The sequence below is a fragment of the Phacochoerus africanus genome, chromosome 2 (assembly GCF_016906955.1).
Source record: "Phacochoerus africanus isolate WHEZ1 chromosome 2, ROS_Pafr_v1, whole genome shotgun sequence".
NCBI classification, from domain to species: Eukaryota; Metazoa; Chordata; class Mammalia; order Artiodactyla; family Suidae; genus Phacochoerus; species Phacochoerus africanus.
In genome coordinates this window covers 198,366,341-198,385,936 of record NC_062545.1, presented here as the reverse complement: position 1 = coordinate 198,385,936, position 19,596 = coordinate 198,366,341, and the positions used below count along the sequence as shown (strand labels likewise).

General features: G+C 33.4%; 1 protein-coding gene across 3 annotated transcripts in view; it reads left to right on the top strand.

Moving 5' to 3' along the window:
• IFT74 (intraflagellar transport 74) overlaps positions 1–17,886 on the top strand; it is a 78,410-nt gene extending 60,524 nt beyond the window's left edge. For 2 of the 3 annotated variants that reach the window (XM_047767541.1, XM_047767543.1), the window contains 7 exons: positions 1,118–1,171; positions 2,715–2,812; positions 3,858–3,984; positions 11,957–12,120; positions 12,586–12,711; positions 16,064–16,124; positions 17,587–17,886. In XM_047767541.1, coding sequence (XP_047623497.1) covers positions 1,118–1,171; positions 2,715–2,812; positions 3,858–3,984; positions 11,957–12,120; positions 12,586–12,711; positions 16,064–16,124; positions 17,587–17,705 — 749 coding nt within the window. In that variant the 3' untranslated portion in view covers positions 17,706–17,886. The remainder of the gene's footprint in view (positions 1–1,117; positions 1,172–2,714; positions 2,813–3,857; positions 3,985–11,956; positions 12,121–12,585; positions 12,712–16,063; positions 16,125–17,586) is intronic. The other variant, XM_047767542.1, reaches the window with a different exon arrangement.
• The last annotated feature ends 1,710 nt before the right edge of the window (positions 17,887–19,596 follow it).

Below are 19,596 nucleotides of genomic sequence, written 5' to 3'. Positions count from 1 at the left end.
TCTTAAATATCTCAAAAATCCTCTACCTTACGTCCTAATTGCCATGAGGCAATCTTCATCTTTCACCTGGATTACTGTGGCAGCCTCCAACTGGTTTTATTGCCTCCAACCTTACTTCTCTTTTTTTCTCCAGATAAGGAGATTGAAATTTGAAAAAAATGAAAATTGAAGAATTCCCTTGAGGCACGGCAGGTTAAGGATCCATCATTGTCACTGTAGCGGCTCTGGTTGCCGCTATGCTGCATGCTCGGTCCCTGGCCTAGGAACTTTCACATGCCATGGGTGCAGCCAAAAAAAAAAAAAAAAAGAAAGAAAATTAAATTAATTATTTTATTCCTCTGCTTAAAATTCTTCAGTAATTTTACCATAGTCCTTAGGAGAAATTCCAGACTTTTATAACATGTGTCTTATAAATTGTCGCATAACTAACCTCATCTTTGTGTTACTTTTTCACTTCACATTCTCAGCCTGAACCATACCGCTTTTTTATGCCACTTTTTCAGTTTCTTGTGCTACCATATTCATCCTTACTTTCAAATTTCTGTACTTGTAATGCTTTGACTTTGAAGTCTTTTTGTATTTTGACCAGGTAACTCTTATTCATTCATTATTTATAATGCAACTTATATATTACTTCTTTATAGAGGAAAATTTCCTGAAACCCCAAACTAGATTAATTGTCCTTGCTATGTGCTGCTATAGCACCGTTTACTTTGATATGATAGCACTTGGTACATTTTAATTGTCTAAACATTAAGCTCTGTGAAGGAAGTAACCCTGCCATCTTGTTTTCTGTTGTGAGCTAGTCAGAGATGAAATAAGCTTTTGGGAGAGTTTATGTTCTATCACCAGTGTGTTCATGCGTAGGTTGAATATCTTCCTGTTGGAACTGAGATTAAAAAAATTGGAAAGCCCATTCAGAAGATTTTTCTTTCCAAATAGTCAAATATATGTATGTAAAACTGTTTTAAAAGACTCTGTAAGTTCATGTAATTGAAAATATTCGGTATTTAATGACTAGTGGTATATAGATAGCCTAAGAGATATTTCTAATTTAGAGCACTATATCTGGAGTTTTTCAAATCAGTGTTATATATATTTTTTTAATCTCTTATAGGTGAAATGAATCAGAAGTATAAGGAGCTAAAAAAAAGGGAGGAAAATATGGACAGTAAGTGATAATATTTTATATGTGAAAATGTTATAGTCTCAGCTGTTCATTTGTAGTAAAGCAGAAATCTCATTTTGGGAAGATGCAAAAGTGCAGAAGTGTGGACATTCAAAGAATTTGCCTTGAAGTGTTACTAAATATATAGCATAGTTTAGGGATGGGTAGAGAATTCTAGAAATATTTTGTATGTGTGTATGTACATATATGACTGTTTGTACATCAGAGATAAGATTCTAAAGCTAATTACATTTATAGCCTGACTAGAGAGTCTGTAGAACACGTGATTGAATATTGAATATTCTCTATTACATGCTTCACTATGTTCAACTTTAACATCTTTCACTTTTTTTAGCTTTTCATAATACTTATTATTTATTAGCCTTTACCTCTGATTTTGTTACTTGCTTCTATCACTAACTGAAACTTCAGTAGCCTGCTGTTATAGCTTCTCATTCACTTTTTCAAAAAAACCTAAAAAAAAAAATCTAAATTTGACTTTGTAAGTAGATCTTCACTTATGTTGTGCATTCAGAAATTTATCAAAATTGACTATATAAACTATTACTGGTTTCCTTTTAAAATTATCATTTTTCTAGAATCTGACATTTTATAGGTCTAATGTCAGTTGTTACCTTCATAGAAGCATGTTATAAAACAGCAATTTCCAACTCTGGTTTAACAATATCTCAAGATTTCTTTAAAAATCTCAACAAGTACCAAAATTATCTCAAAATTAATTTATTGTTTCATACTAATAATAAAATTATTTTAAGTTAATTTTTAGAAGATCCATAAAATACTTTGAATATAAATTAGAACAAATTATGTACTAATTCTGTTTAAGTTACTGAACTTATTTAGTTGAGATTATTCAGCATTATAGGTAAAATACTCATTTTTAAGTAAAAAAGGTAATTAGTAATAATTTCAGATGTAAAATTAGTGGCTAATGGTAATAATGGCAGATGTATCAAGGAGATCCTAGTGTAAAAACATAGGATTTATTCTGATCTCCATTTTATCAACTGTTACTTCTGAGCCTGTATTTATAAATTTTTAGTTTACTTGTATTGACATAACAGTTAAACTTTAAAAGTTTGAAAGTATGTAGAAATATTCTTATTTAATAATTTAATTACCCTTGGGTTAATAAAAAATTAAAGTGGTAATTTGAAATTTGCTTTGAGGAGTTCCCGTTGTGGAGCAGTGGAAACAAATCCATGAACCATGAGGTTGCAGGTTCCATCCCTGGCCTCCCTCAGTGGGTTAAGGCTCCGGCGTCACCGTGAGCTGTGGTGTAGGTCGCAGACTCGGCTCAGATATGGTTGCTGTGGCTCTGGCGTAGGCTGGTGGCTAGAGCTCCGATTAGACCCCTAGCCTGGGAACCTCCATATGCCAATGGTGCGGCCCTAAAAAGACAAAAAGTAAATAAAATAAAATTTACTTTGAATTTCTAAAATGTACTCTTCAGACCTACAAATCAGAGTTTATATAGTCTTTAACTAATCACTAGTAGTCTCTCATCATATTTTTCAATCATCAGCTTTTATGGAGACTTTTGAGGAAACTAAGAATCAGGAACTGGAAAGGAAGGTACAGATAGAAGCTAACATTGTTGCACTTTTGGAGCACTCTAGTCGAGTAAGTACCTTGTGCCTGTCTTGGTGTCTTCATTATTTTTACTGTGATTACCTTTCTAAATGCAACTCAAAAACTGCAACTTAGAGTTCCTGTTGTAGCTCAGTGCTAATGAACGCGACTAGTGTCATGAGCATGTGGGTTTGATCCCTAGCCTTGCTCAGGGGGTTGAGCATCCAGCGTTGTTGTAAGCTGTAGTGTAGGTCGCAGATGCAGCTCAGATACCATGTTGCTGTGGCTGTGGCATAGGCGGGCAACTGCAGTTCCAGTTGAGGCTCCTAGCCCAGGAACTTCCATATACTGCAGGTATGGCCTTAAAAAAGCAAACAAAACAAAACAAAGCAAAGCTGCAACTCATTGTTATGTAAGAGTACAGGATACCTACTGAGTATCTTGATTCATCAAAAAATATTTATTGAGCAGCTATTAATATGTGGTATCATAGGAGGAAAAATGCATGGTCTCCTTTCAGTATTTTAAGTGAGGAAGTTTCCATTGTGGAATTCTGTGGGTTATGAATCCAACTAGTATCCATGAGGATACTGGTTCAATCCCTGGCGTTCCTCAGTGGGTTGAGAATCTGGTGTTGCCGTTACCTGTGGTGTAGGTCGAAGTTGCAGCTGGGATTCCCCCATTGCTGTGGCTGTGGTGTAGGCTGGCAGCCACAGCTCTGATTCAACCCCTAGCCTGGGAACTTCCATATGACACAAGTGTGGCCCTAAAAAGCCAAAAAAAAAAAACAACCCAAAAAAACAAAAAAACCCCACAAGAATCCAGTGAGTTCCTAAAATAGTATAATTGATTTTTTTCTACAGTGAAATAAAGCAAATGTAAAAGAAACAATCTGAATTTTAATTTAGCTCCTCCTTATTGAGAAAACCTGATTTTAAATCTCTCTGTATTCTTTTATAAAATATGTATAATGAATGATATATCTTTAAAAAATACCCTTTCAAAACATCCAGCTTTTTAGCATCATTTTAAAGACTTGTATTGGAAAGTTAAATCAGTGGAATTTTTTTCCATTTTTATTTCTCTGCAAATACAGAATATAAATCGTATGAAACAGATATCCTCTATCACTAATCAAGAGCTGAAGATGATGCAGGATGATCTCAATTTTAAATCTACTGAAATGCAGAAATCACAAAGTACAGCTCGGAATCTGACTTCAGGTGAGAAAACAACCTAGATTTTAATATGCTTTTTTTCTTTAACAAAGTGAAACCTTTAAAATATAATGTTATTCTCTTTTATTTTCTTTTGAAAATTGAGGATATAATTTACTGTTGCCTGTTGCTACAGTTAGTCATAGGCTTAGAATTTTGTGTAACTTTTCATATCAACTTAAGAGTAATTCCTTGGGAAATTCTCATTCATTTAATTGTTTTTAATTCATTCATATATATTTATTTTTTTATATATAATGACTTTTATTTTTTCCATTATACCTGGTTTACAGTGTTCTGTCAATTTTCTACTTACAGCATGTTGACCCAGTTACACATACATGTATACATTCTTTTTTCACACATTATCATGATCCATCATAAGTGACCAGACATAGTTCCCAGTGCTACACAATAGGATCTCATTGCTCATCCATTCCAAAGGCAATAGTCTGCATCTATTAACCCCAAGCTCCCAGTCCATCCCACTCCCTCCCCCACCCCCTTGGCAACCACAAGTCTATTCTCTAAGTCCATGATTTTCTTTTCTGTGGAAAGTTTCATTTGTGCCATCTATTCAATTCCAGATATAAGTGATATCATATGGTATTTGTCTTTGAATTTCTGATTCATTTCACTCAGTATGATAGTCTCTAGTTCCATCTATGTTGCTGCAAATGACATTATTTTGTTCTTTTTTATGGCCAAATAGTATTCCATTGTCTATATACACCACATCTTCCTAATCCATTCATCTGTCAATGGACATTTGGGTTGTTTCCATGTCTTGGCTATTGTGAATAGTGCTGCAATGAACATGTGGGTGCCTGTGTCTTTTTTAAGGAAAGTTTTATCTGGATAAATGCCCAAGAGTGGGATTGCTGGGTCATATGGTAGTTCTATGTATAGTTTTCTAGGGTACCTCCATACAGTACTCCATAGTGGTTGTACCAGGTTACATTCCCACCAACAGTGGAGGAGGGTTCCTCTCCAGCATTTGTTCTTTGTGGACTTATTAATGATGGCCATTCTGACTGGTGTGAGGTGGTATCTCATGGTAGTTTTGATTTGCATTTCTCTAATAATCAGTGATGTTGAGCATTTTTTCATGTGTTTGTTGGCCATCTGTATCTCTTCCTTGGAGAAATGTCTCTTCACATCTTTTGCCCATTTTTCAACTGGGTTGTTGGCTTTTTTGACAAGTGTTTGCATAGCAAAGGAAACCAAAAAGAAAACAAGAAGACAACTTACAGAATGGGAGAAAATAGTTTCAAATGATGCAGCTGATAAGACCAAGGGCTTAATCTCTAAAATATACAAGCAACTTATATAACTCATTCATTTAATTTTTATTGAATATTTTCTTTATGCCTTTGCTATTCTTAAGTATATAGAGATTAAAAAAAAAAATCCTAGAGTTCCCATGTGGCTCAGCATTGCCACTGCAGCGGCTTCAGTTGCTGCTGTGGCATGGATTCTCTCCCTGGCCTGGGAACTTCCATGTGCCATGGGTGCAGAAAAAAAAAAAAAATCCAGTCTCTTTCCTCAAGAAACTTTGAATCTGGTGGAATGACAAACAGCTGAAATAAAATGCAACAGTGCTGTGATAGAAGCATAAAGAGCAATGGAAATGATAGGACTCATATCCACCCTGGTCTTGGGTAGCTAGGAGAGGTATTCTAGAGGTGGTAATATTTTAATTATAATTAGTTTCAGCCATTATGTCTAACATAAGACTAGAGTAGCACTGTCCAAAAGAAATGTAATGCCAGCCACATATAATATAGATGGACAATTGTTACTGTATATGTTTAAGTATACTTTATCTGCCCAGATTTGTTTAGAGTTTGTTTTCTATAGTTTTATTTGTACATCTGAATACTTGGCATACAATTCAGATGTACAAATAAAACTATAGAACATGAACTCTAGAGGTAATTAGAGGAGGTAATTTTAAATATGGTTTATACCTACTACTGTCTATGAGTATTTGTTAATTGTGATAAAAAACATGTAACATAAAGTTTACCATCCTAACCATCTGTAAGTATATGGTATAGCAGTGTGAACTATCTTGACATTATTATGCAACAGATCTTTAGAACATATTAATCTTACAAAACTGAAATTTATACCCACTGAACAACTCTCTCTTTCCTTCTCCTCCTAAGCCTCTGCTAACCACACTCTACTTTGTAACCACTTTAGATACCTCAGATAAGTGGAATCATGCAGCATTTGTCTTTTTGTGACTAGCTCAGTTCACTTTTCATATTGTCCTCAAGGTTCATCTATGTTGTAACATATGACAGGGTTTCCTTTTCAAAGGCTGAATAATCCTCCATAGTATGTACATAGCCATTTTCATTATTCATTGATTTGTTGAAGGACCTTTAGGTTGTTTTCACCTCTAGACTATTATGAATTATTCTTCAGTGAACACAAGTGTGCAAATCCTACTTTAAGTTCTTTTGGATGTAAGCAACAATGAGTATTTTTACGTCTTTATTTTATAAGCTAAAGAATTTTATGCTTAATTATCTCATCTGAGAAACTTCTGTTATGTCTTTTAGACCATAGTTTTAAGTTTTTCATTTGTCTATGGTTGATACTAATTCAGCAAGCCTTTACCTCCTTTAAGCAAGCTTCATATAATTCCTTTCAATAAACATACATTTTTTTAGGGTAAATTATCAATACCAGCAAATGAATTCAATAATTAGGACTTCGTTTTCCTTCATCATGGTCTATCCTAAGATATTGGATATAGTTCCCTGTGCTACAGAGTGGACCTCATGGTTTATCCATTCTAAATGTAATAATTTGCATCTACTAACCCCAGATTTCCAGTCCATCCCACTCATTCCCTCCTCCCCCTTGGGAACCTCAGGTCTGTTCTCCATGTCTGTGAGTCTGTCTCTGTTTTGTACATAGGTTCATTTGTGCCATATTTTAGATTCCATGGTATTTGTCTTTCTCTTTCTGACTTCACTTAGTATGATAATTTCTATTTGCTGCATTTCTTCTTAAAAGCTAGTCATTATATTTTCTCCCAGAGATGTAGACTTGAAAAAGAATGAGAATTGGCTTCAGTGGACATAAAAATCTAGTTTGTTACTATGATAAGGATTTTACTGGAAGTTTCCCTTATTGAAGTTTGAATTCTCTAATCACTACAATTAATTTCATTTACTCAGTTATTTTAAGTATTAATTTAAGCCAAGCATATAAACTATTTGTCCTCTCTATCTTTAACACCACCCTCCATAAGACAATTTCTTGTATATGAAAATCACCATAAGAGATTTACAATACTCTTATTCATCTCTAATTTTACATTTCCCTTTTGTGAATTGCCTCCCTTTGGCCCTTGAAATTATAATTGGAACTCACCTGACTTTCTTATGTGTACTTTATTCTTCTTAATGGGGAAATATCACTTCCAAGGGGGCAAAATTATTCCTTCGGAGGAGGGCAAACAAAAATCTCAGACACTGTAATGGTCTGTAGCCCTCAAAAGGGTCACTGTTCATAAACAGATATACATCTGTAATATGAAAAAATCGCTGGAGGAGGTGATTGGGAAAACAATAGTTCACAGAAGCCTCCTTAGGGGGACAATAATGAAAAAAAAAAAAAAGATTAAGAAACACTGATAAACTACATGAGTAAAGAGGCAAGGAACCTGTCAGCAATAGTTTTTATTTATATTTTTGGAACGGAAACTCCAGGGAATAAACAAATACGCTGATGGCAGAATATTTCAGGAACATTTCCCCAGGTCAAAGTGGTTCCTTCTGAGATTTTGCTACTATGTACACACTGCTTGGTAAACTTTGCAACTTCATAGCATATCAGAAGGAACTAGTCTGCATCCTCTTCCTGTCTCTTCCCTTGGTGAAGCTTTTAGCTTTTTATGGGGACCTGCTGTTAAAGGAAGATAAACTTTACCCTATACCAACCAATCATTTTCTCCTTTTCTCTAGGAAAAGCAGTACATATACTTTTAAAATGTATTTTCCTAATATATCTTTAAATTAAACTGTAGTTAGATTTATATAATTTTTTCACCTAACAGCCAAAATATACAAAGTACATTTCCTATTTAGAGCATTGAAACACCATAAGCCCTAGTGATTTTGATTCAGCACTTTGATTCTCATCTTAACTATTTCCAACACTAGTAGAGATATTAATCCAATAAAACAAACCCTGTCTACAACATATAAGTCCATATTAAGTCTTTAAAAATGACATATAAGTCATTGTGTTGAGTCTTAAGGCTCCTTAAAGGGACAAAAGGAAATACTCGCATTTAATTATATGAACTGAAAACAAATTTGATTGGTAACAACCTCCCTTCTTAAATGAAAGTTTTTTGCAGCTTTTTTCTTTTACTATTTGGTATTTTATACTCTATGTGACTTTTGTTATATTCATAAGTAGAAGAGTCACACAATTCTTGAACATGATACTTTTATTATATTGTCATCTTTCGAGTACATTTTAATCTTTCTGGTAGCAGAGGAAGGTTTGATAGCTTTTTATTTTAGTTTCCATTAGAGACTCTATACAGATAATAAAATTTAATTCCAAGTAAAATTTGCTGTCTTATATGAAGAAATCAACTTACTGATTGCCTGCCCTGTATAGGAGAGACATTCTGGTAAGAAAGAGTGTCAAAAACCCATGTATAAACTCAAGCCAAATCCTAATCTGCCTACTGAAATATGTATGCATTGAGTAGACTTTATGGAACCTAGGAAAATGCAGCAGCTAGAAGTTAAAAGAACTGAGTACAGAGATTTCAGATGCTTCTAAGGAGAAAATTTTAGTTTTATTTAGTTCAGCAAAGTTTATTGCTCATTTATAACATAAATCAACACTCTTCAAATAAGCACAGAAGAATACAGAGTTTATACGACATATCATTTGAAGTGTCCATTATACTATAAAAATTTACTAAATGTGAAGAAAGAATAAAATGTGAGTCAAGGGGGAAAAGCAGTCACTGTACACAGAACATGAGATAATCCAATCCAGAAGTTGAAATGAAAAGAAAAGGACTTTAAAAGTTTATAAACATACCTAAGGACTTGAGGAAAAATTCTGACAGAATAAATGAACAGATGGAGAATCTCACAGAGCAATGGAAATTATAAAAAAGAACCAAATGAAAATTTCTAGAGTTGCAAATATAACTGAAATGAAATGCAAATATAAAATGCAAATGCAAATATAAAATGAAAAATTCACTGACCCTAACAGAAGATTGGAGACAGCAGAAAAAAAAATCAGTGGATTTAAAGATAAATCGATAGAAATTATCTAATCTGAAGAAGAAAACATAATGAACAGAGCCTAAATGACCTGTGGGACAATAGCAAGAGTAATTAGAGTCCCAGAAGGAGAGAAGGGACAGAGAATGGGAAAGAGAAGATAGTTGAATAATGGCTGAAGATTTCCTGAATTTGATGAAAAACTTAATTGTATGGATCTAAGAAGTGCTTTGAACCCCAAACAGGGTTAATATAAACATTCCTAACCCAAATCCCTATTTCTTGAGTCCCTACAGATCTTTCCTGCATTATTTCTTTCTTTATTTTTATTTGACATAACTATATCTTATATATACAGTCTTCTTCCATTGGAATATAAGTTCTTTGTTCATTGCCAAATCCACAAGTCTATTTTCCTGGCACAGAAAAAGCATTTAATAAATATTGTTTAATGAAAAAAAAAATCCCCGTCAGTCTGAGATTTCTTGCCTAGATAACTGAATCAACACTTAACTGGTCTTTCTGTACATAGTATGCTATTCCTATTAATTGTCCACATTGCAACCAGAGTGAATTTTCTAAAATTTAATTATGTCACTCTCTGATTTAAAACTCATTGACGACATGCCATAGCCCTTAGCATAAAGTCTCAACTCCCTATCTTTACTTAAAAAGCCCTTCATGAACTGAAATCCTAATTTTTTCAGTTTTATCTCCTACCACCATCCAGTCTGAACTTTGGCTTCTAGTCATACTGAACTTCTGATATTTGCTCCAGACCTTTTTGTACATATTGACTATTTACTTTGGAACACTCACTTTTTTCTGTTTGGTTGATTACTAATTCTTAAGACCTTAGTTAAAAGGTATGTCTTTAGAGAATTCTTTTTTGTTGTTGTTGTTGTTGTTGTTGTTGCTATTTCTTGGGCCGCTCCCACGGCATATGGAGGTTCCCAGGCTAGGGGTTGAATCGGAGCTGTAGCCACCGGCCTACGCCAGAGCCACAGCAACGTGGGATCCAAGCCGCGTCTGCAACCCACACCACAGCTCACGGCAATGCCGGATCGTTAACCCACTGAGCAAGGGCAGGGACCGAACCCGCAACCTCATGGTTCCTAGTCGGATTCGTTAACCACTGCGCCACGACGGGAACTCCTGGAGAATTCTTTTGTCCAAAATCACATACTCTGTGATACGCTAGATTACTCTTTTCATAGTAGTTATCCAGTTTGCTGTAAAGCTTATTTAATTTCCTAATTTAACCTCTAGAATATAGCTCCTTGAGTGAAAACAATGTTTCTGTTTATTTCCATTATATTCTTGGCACCTGGCACATAGTAAATGCTTAATACCTTTGAAAGAAAGAATGAGATACACACACACACACACACACACGCATACACACTCGTGTGCATTAATGGATTCTGTATTTGTAAATTTGCCTTCTCACTAAAATTAATTTGTAAACCCAAACCCATATTTACAGCAAGTTCATGGTCATTTGTGGACACATGCAAAGGTAAAAAATTTGAATGCTTGAGTTCCTAGCAGAAATTGAATTAAGACAACACTGTTCATTCTTGCTTTAGTTTTTATACTATAAACAAGTATCCTTTTCGTGGTATATTATTTAATGGCACTTTTAAAAACCACATTTTTGTTCTTTTTGTTGGTGATTTAGCTATTTAAAATGGCCCCCAAGTATAGTGCTGAAGTGTTGGCTAGTGTTCGTAAGCCCAAGGCTGTGATGTGTGTAACAGAGAAGATATATCTGCTAGATAGGCTCTGTTCAGTCATAAGTTGGCTTTGAGTTCAGTGTTAAAAAATAAACAACGTGTATTAAGTAAGACATAAAGAGAAATATACCTGAAACAAGGTTATGTATTAGTCTATTGATAAAAATATTGTAATCAGAGGCTCAGAGCAACCTAACCCTGTATTTCCTCTAGGAGTTTAGTATTTGATAACTCTTTGTTTACAGTAACTTTACAGAATATAATATAACTACCATGAATAATAAGAACTGACTGTATATGTAATTATAAAGTTTTCCTCAAATATATAATGTTTCATTACCGCTTTTTCCTCCACATAACTGTATATATGTCATGCTCATATTAAAAATAATGGGTCTTTATCTCCTAATATATATTATATTATTAAGTAAGAAAAAAGAACTATGTGTGTTCTTGTATGTTTGTGAACATGCAGACAAATGTGACTAATATACATCAGGTTATGTTGGTTATCTGGGGTCTGAGTAATTTTCTAAAATTTATCTTTGTACTGTCTAATTGGTTGCAGTGAAAACGTGTTTCTGGTGTTGATCCTTTTGTAAAACATGATTTTTAATGTTTGCATTTCCTTTAATGAAAGGAATAAGATTTGGGGTTTTTTGTTTGTTTGTTTTTGCCTTATAGGCCCACACCCATGGCATATGGTAGTTCCCAGGCTAGGGATCAAATCAGAGCCATAGCTGCTGGCCTGTGTCAGAGCCACAGCAGTGCCAGATCTCAGCTGCACCTTTGACCTACACCACAGCTCATGGCAACACCAGATCCTTAACCCACTGAGCAGGGCCAGGGATCAAACACCCACATCTTCCTGGATACAATCAGATTCGTTACCGCTGAGCCGCAATGGAATCTCTAGGAATAAGGTTTTGACTAATTATGGTCTTGAATTTTCTTGCATTTTAGATAGTCAGCGTCTACAGTTGGATCTGCAGAAAATGGAGCTTCTGGAAAGTAAAATGACTGAGGAACAACAATCTCTCAAAAGCAAAATTAAGCAAATGATAAGTGATCTGGAGACATATAATGATTTGCCATCTTTAAAATCAGCAGGTGAAGAAAAGAAAAAGGTAAATGGTAACCGTCTTATGAAATTTGTTTCTTGATTAAATTTAATAATACAAGTTTAAATTAGTTTAAGTTGTTTGATTTTTAAGCTAAGAAAAAATAAAAATGTTTATATATACAGTAGGAATTTAGAGTTTCAAACAAAATACAAAAACTGAAAAGCAAAGGATAGAGTACTTCAACAAATAAAATTTTGTTAGATGCAAATTTGATTATGATATTTTCTTACTCATTAACTTAAAGTAAATTTGGTGGAGTATGAACACATATGGCAGTCCTAGTTATTATTGATATAGTTAATACTAATTTATAGTTAAAAGTATATTTTTATAAGCAAGTTTCAGAGTATAGCCTTGGTAGAATTTTATCAGAATAGTACTGAAATTATTTAAGTCAAATGCAGTTTATATTGGTTTACTAGATACTTGCAACAAGCCTATTATTTACTTCCGTTTGGATCTATCTAGAAATTACATCAGGAGAGAACAGTATTATCAACCCGCAGAAATGCCTTTAAAAAAATAATGGAGAAACTAAATGTAGAATATGAGACGCTAAAAACACAATTACAAGAAAATGAGACACATTCTCAGGTAAAGAGAAAAAAAAAGACTGAAATTCATTTCTATTTTCAAGTTATCTGTCCTATTCTTTTACTCCTTTTCTGCCTTCTATAAGCCCTTAGAGAAGTCCAACTCTATGCTAGGCACTGTTCTGGGCATAGTCATTAGTAATAGCTTTTAAAACCCTTCGTTTTTTTTTTTTTTTTTTTTGTCTTTTTGCCTTTTCTAGGGCCGCTTCCCATGGCATATGGAGGTGAAAATAAAGTGTTTCTAAAGCAGAAACTTTGCTAAGACATAAATGCCACAAATGAAAGTAAGCCATAATGACTAATATCCCATCACTCAGAAGAGATAATTCTTTCTTTATGTTGATAGATACTTCTAGTCTATATGTATAAGTTATAGGTATACTCACTTTATACATATACATAAGTACACATTTATTTCTGTGTATTTATCAACATGGTCCCATATTGTACCTCTTTTTGGAAACTTGTTTTTCATCATTAGCTATACACTGTGAGTACTTTCCCTTGTCAGTAGCTTTTTAAAAAATATAATTTTATATAATATTTGACTATATGGATATAGCATATTTTATTGAACCAATTCCAAATTGTTGGACATTTAGATTATTTCTCATTTTAAAACTGTGCAAATAATGTTATAAAGCATGGTCTTACTCTTGAACTTCTTTATTTACATCTCTGATTATTTACATAGGATGTACAAATAAGCAAGCCCCTTTTCCTATCACTCATCCTGTTGATAATTACCTGAACAAGGTCTGAGATCTTCAGCATGTGTATCATATACAAAATCAGTAATTATGGTCTGATAAAGATTGGTCATTCTGACATGTAATTATTAGCAATTAGTCTGTATTAGCAATTTGCAACTATATGAACACTAAATGCATTAAAATTTTTTCTTCCTTTTCTTTATGTGGTGATATGACCATTACAGACAGCCATCATTAACATTTTGGTATACTATCCTTATGAACTTTTTTCTTTTGCATTTATACACCCTTATTAATTATATTATTTTTACAAATGATGAAATCATTCAATGCATATAGTCTTTAAGCATTTTCTTGCTTAAATGTTTTCAGGCGTTTTTTTGGATGATATTTTTATGACATCAGCCATTTCAATATATGCATGTGCCATTTTTTTTAAAAAAAGATAAACCTTACATTCTTCTTGAAAGGTGTAGACTTTCATCAGCATTTGCCACAAGTGCTAAAAGTTTAGACGTCACTAATTTATAGAATTCAAATTTATTAGTCAGTTATTCTGTCTCTACTTCATAATATACAAGACTAGAGGTAGACTTGAAAGTAGCAAAATTATCATAGTCTATTTATAGCGGGGGTAGATACTGGAGAAGAAACCTAAGAAAAAATTTATGAGACCATTGTCTTATAGTACATAGGAAAAAATATTGATATTTTATATGGATTATTGCCCCTCCTCTTCCACTGAATAGATGATTTAAAGAGGAAAAGATTTGACAAAAACAATTCTTAGAGCCAGTCAGTGGCTACCTTGTTTATTTCCACATTAAGTGCTAATCTTATTCTTAACCCCATACACAGGAATTTGTAATGTAAACCACACTTTATAATGCTTCTCTGTATTATTTGTTGCCTTTTGTGAATCTCAACTACTTGATTCAAATCCTGGTCTCCCTATATTTTGCAGTTATTTTCTCAAAAACTTGGCTTTTGACATCTATAAATAATTTTACATAATAGACCTTTTTTGAGTTGTTATTTATTTGAAATCATTTAAACATATTTATATTGGACAAATTGTAAAATTCCTAGAAGAAAACATAGGGGAAAAGCTCCTTGACATTAGTCTTGGCAATGAGTTGCTTATTATAACACCAGAAGCACAAGCAGCAGAGACAAAAGTAAACAAGTGGGTCCATATCAAACTAAAAAGTTTCTACACAGCAATGAAAGAATCAACAAAACAAAAAGCAACGTACGGATGGGTGAAAATATTTGCAAATTATATATCTTATAAGGGATTAATAACCAAAATACATAAAGAACTCATTATAGACTTTTAAAATAAGCTGTAAGAAAACAACAGATGTGTACTTCATAACATCCTTAGACGTTTAAAGGCAAGTCACTGAAATAAATGTATAATATAGATGGAATTTGACCATCTGACATAGTGTTACTTTTATAGCATTATTCATGTAGCACTTAAGAGGTCTGCTGAATTATAAGAAGGCCACCTCTTTGTATGAAACAAAGAGGAAAAATTTGGCACTTGACTTTGCAAAAGGTTATTAGAGATTTATTGTCAAAAAGTGCTGACTGCTTCCTTAACTTCATCTTAACTTGAAGGTTCTATCAGGGGAAGCTAGATCTGATTTAGTAGCGTTAACTCACAGCAAGCACATATAGTTCACATAATTAATTAGTTATGATTCATCCTAATATCTAGATTTATTTCTTTGGAGGAAACAATGGGATGGATGCTACATTAAGACTGAACTTACTCTCTGAAAATAATTTTAACATGAGAATAGAAAGAAATGGTATTAATAATGCTGCTTCAATTATCAGATTTTTAAAATGATGATTACTTCTTGGAAATGTTCAGGCAGAACATTATTTTACTGTTTCATTTTTCAGACTTTCCTTTGCTTAGGAAGAAAATCTATGTGCATCTTAAAAAAGAAAGACCATAACCCAGAGTTACAAGGTTAATTAAATCAGAAAAACAATTTAATTCTATAACAGTAAAATTGTCTTTGGAGGAAGCAACCATCAATATAATATCCACATTAGCTTCCTGTTGATGCAGAAATTATTGTAACAGTGCCAGCTTTTTACCAGCCCTCTTATAATCTTCACACTGCAGCTCTGCTCTTATCACAGCTTGTGGAATTAGACAGGAAATTTAGCCCTGGAAATAAGGAAGTTTCTCCTATATAGCTGAACCTTTGAAAGTGTTAGAATATATAGCACATTTGTGGCATTAGACCTTCAGATTTCAAGGAAAGAGTCCCATCACGTCCCATTCTTCTTTTGTAAATTCTTTTAGGAGGAGGAAAAACCATAAATTGTCTTTCAGTTGACATGTTCATTGGTATAATAAATATTTTAAACGTTTTCCAATTAAACAGAGTAAACCTGTTGTCGAATTTAGCATTGAATTTATTATTGTATTTACTGTTGTTTAGTATTTACTGTTGTTTAATCTTTTCTAAATTTCTTTTTTATCTATTATGACTTTATCTCAATAAAATGCTGGGATTGAAAGGATTTAAAATTATGTGTTTTTTATCCTCTTAAAGAGATATATAATTATTCTGAATATGGGCACTAGTTAACATTATTCTTTTGTGTTTTTAGCTTACAAATTTGGAGAGGAAGTGGCAACACCATGAGCAAAATAACTTTGTCATGAAAGAATGTATCCTTTAAAAAACTGCAATTGAACTTGACTGAATGATTTTTTTTCTCAGAACTTCTTTAAAGACTGAAATAAAATTCAGCATCAAATACCTAATTTGTACAAAACACTGGCTAACCTATGTGGGAAATAAATGAATAAGACTTAGTTTCCATTCTACAATAGGGAATGTGTGTGTGTGTGTGAACCAGAGTAACTAATAGAAGGCAGACTATAAGAAGCCATAGTGCAGCATAGTCACTAAGTGCACAGGTTTTAGAGTCATGAGGTCTAATTTTAAATATTGACTCTAGGGTGTTTTCTTGTGGTGCAACAGGTTAAGGATCCAGTATTGTCACTGCTATGGCTTGGGTCACTGAATGGGTTCAATCCCTGGCCTGGGAACTTCCATATATTGCAAGCATAGCCAAAAAAAATAATTGACTCTACTACTTATAAGTCAGTTGTTGAAACTTCAACTTCAATTTTATAGTCTCAGGTACAGTTAATATTTCCCTTCTGCAGAGTCGTTGGGAGAATTATATATAGCCATGCATATGTATATGCATATATATATGTATGTATGTATAATTATTGTTATTTATAAGCTGTACCTTGGATATCTGGGCAGTAAAGGGAAAGAAAAACCATGTAGTGTCAGGAGAAGTTTGACCTTCGTCATCTGTATTTCAGCCAATTCAAATTCATCTACTAATATAGTAATGATGACCCATCTTATTTCTACCAAGATGGCATTTATATCCAATCTTCTTGTTTATCTTTTTGTGTGATCATAGAAGGAAGCAACTGCTGAGGACAAGTGTTGTGGAATTGTAGAAGACATTTCCTCAAAAATTGTTTCCTACTCCTTTCTTTGATCTATTCAAGGACATATTTGCTTGGAGAACTAGATCCTGACTCAGTGGTTGCATAGGTTCTCCTCTAGGATACTACTGAGTGTCAGCTCAGAGCATCATGGACCCCAGCTTACCTCCAGATGAGATGCATTAAGGGCTCTATTCCCAGTGGTTGTGCAACTTATTTTAAAAGCAAAAGGCTCCTCTTCACAGTATACTAAAGTCCACAGCTCTTGTTTTGTGTAGCATAAAACAGGTGATTTTGAAACGGAGTGAAATCTAGTGGCCTGCCTGAAATTCCTCATGATGCTCTAAAGGACATAGTTCTTCTGAATATTGAATTGTTCTATAACCAGATTAAGATTTAGATGATAACATATTAACTATAAAAAAGATTTTATACTATAGGTGAACTTTTTTGAAATGAGTTTTGGCAGGCCTTTTAGGTTTCAGCTGATGCTTAATCTGTTAAAATATTGTTTTATTAAACTATTCTAGTTGTGCTTTTTCTATGCCATCTTCAGTTTTCAATAAGAAAAACAATAGTACAGTTTGGTTCCTTTCTGAGTCACAAAATTAGATTAGTATTTGTTTTGACAGTGTTTCCCCTTAACTCATGTAATTAGTTATAGCAACCAAGAGTCAAGAGAGTGATTACCAGCCAATTATGAAAAATGTGACAAAGCAGATTGCAGAGTATAATAAAACCATCGTGGATGCTCTACATAGCATGAACAGAAACTGAGTCTGAACCAACTGCAAGTCTCTATAGAAATATCCTCTTGTTGCTAAACTTTGTACACGCCAACTGAAAAAAAAAATAGCTTACCCTTGAAGAGTTCTACGTAAAATTTTAGAATGCTATAATTTTGTGGCCTCTTTGAAGAGTGATGTTTTAAGTAGTATAGTAGTTTAATAAATAATTTATGTATAAAATGTCATCTCCTTTTATATTTGTATTTTATTTGTGTGAGTAATTAAAAAAAGTCTCAAAGAACCAGGAGATAAACTAAAAGTGGTCATTGTTATTCATTTAGTTGGTATAATCCATCTGTGACAACGAATGAGGTCATCTTTTCATGTGTCAACTTTAGGAGGTATGCATGTCTTAGGCATGGAGTGTGATTCTTATTTAGCACTTGTATCAACCTTGCTAGTTTTTACTTCTAGAAAAAGATAGATAGTAACAATAGAACGGAGATATTTTGTTTGGGGCATAGAAAGTCACAGGTAAAAGTACAACATATTTTTTATATATCAGTTATTCTTAAAGATTTGGGATTAAAATTCTTAATCTTTGCATTTTTAAAATACTTTCTCTCATGTATATGTTATGAAAAACATGAAGTTTAAAAGAATACTGTACTTATGATGGACTCTTTTGGACTATGATTGCAGCTGTTCGTTTCCACCTTGGAATATGCATTCACTCTTTTGTACCATAGGAGGACTTAAGTAGATTAATTTGTAAGCATTGCCAGAACAATTGAAAGGAAAAGGTAAAGAGGTAAAACTGTGTGCTATGAATCTGGGAGACATGGTAACTAAAAATGTATCCTCTCTTTTGGGGAGGAATGAGCACCATAAAATATTCCTTGAAACTGTCATTTTATTGCTTTGATCTCATGTTCATGAAGTTACTCACTAATCCTGAAACACAAGCATATTAGTTTCTTTTTTTAAAATTATTTTTTGAGATACAACTTATGTACAATAAAAGCACCCATGTGTGCTGCTTTCTTGAAATAAATATTCAATCACTAAAGTATTCAGCTTTAGTTGTGTGTGAGTTTAGGTAGAGGGGTGAGCTTTTCTGAGTTTAACTCTGGATTACTAGTATATGTAAAGATCCTAAACAATGATGCATTAAATGTGTTCTCATAAAATATGTTCCTCAGCTCCTGAGTCCTTAAGGTTATTAATAGATGTTATAAGGATTCATGTCAAAGGAATTTGAGAAACATCATTTGAAACAAAAATAAATTGTTTTCTTTCTGACTATTCAGGACCCTTAATATGCTGATTGCGATAAGTTCAAGAAAAATATGTGCTATTAATAATGGAGTTTTTTCAGAGTAGTGAGATTGTGGGTCTTTTTATCTTCACTGGAATTTCTGATACTTTCTCAAAATTATCTCTGATATGCATATAACACTTAGAAAAAAATTCAAGGTCCTATATACAGTCGGTACTTTAACTTGTAGAAAGGACATATGAGAGTTGAGACAGCTCTGTAGTCTTTGAACTAGAACTGAACCAGTACTTAACCAGAAAGTAGGAAGAAAACTGCCTATCCATTAACTATGTGTGTTTGTGTTATAACAGTGTGAAGTTTGGCAGAAAAGAAAAAAAAAATTTTCTTGAAAAAGCAAGGATCCCAACTTCCATTCTGAATTACTCATATATGATATTTGAGGAACATAATTGAGTAGGATTTATTTAAACTAAAATGTGTTATCTGAGGGAAATTCTTACTAATGTCTCTTCCTTCCTCTCAGGGCTTTTCAAAAAATCTAACAAGAATATTCTCTCGGCTAGGATGGACCTGGAGGCTACTCTCTGTGTGAACTGGCTCTTCCTCAGTCAGTCACATTGCTCAGTGAGTTTCATTCCCGTTGTAATAACACCTTGTAAGT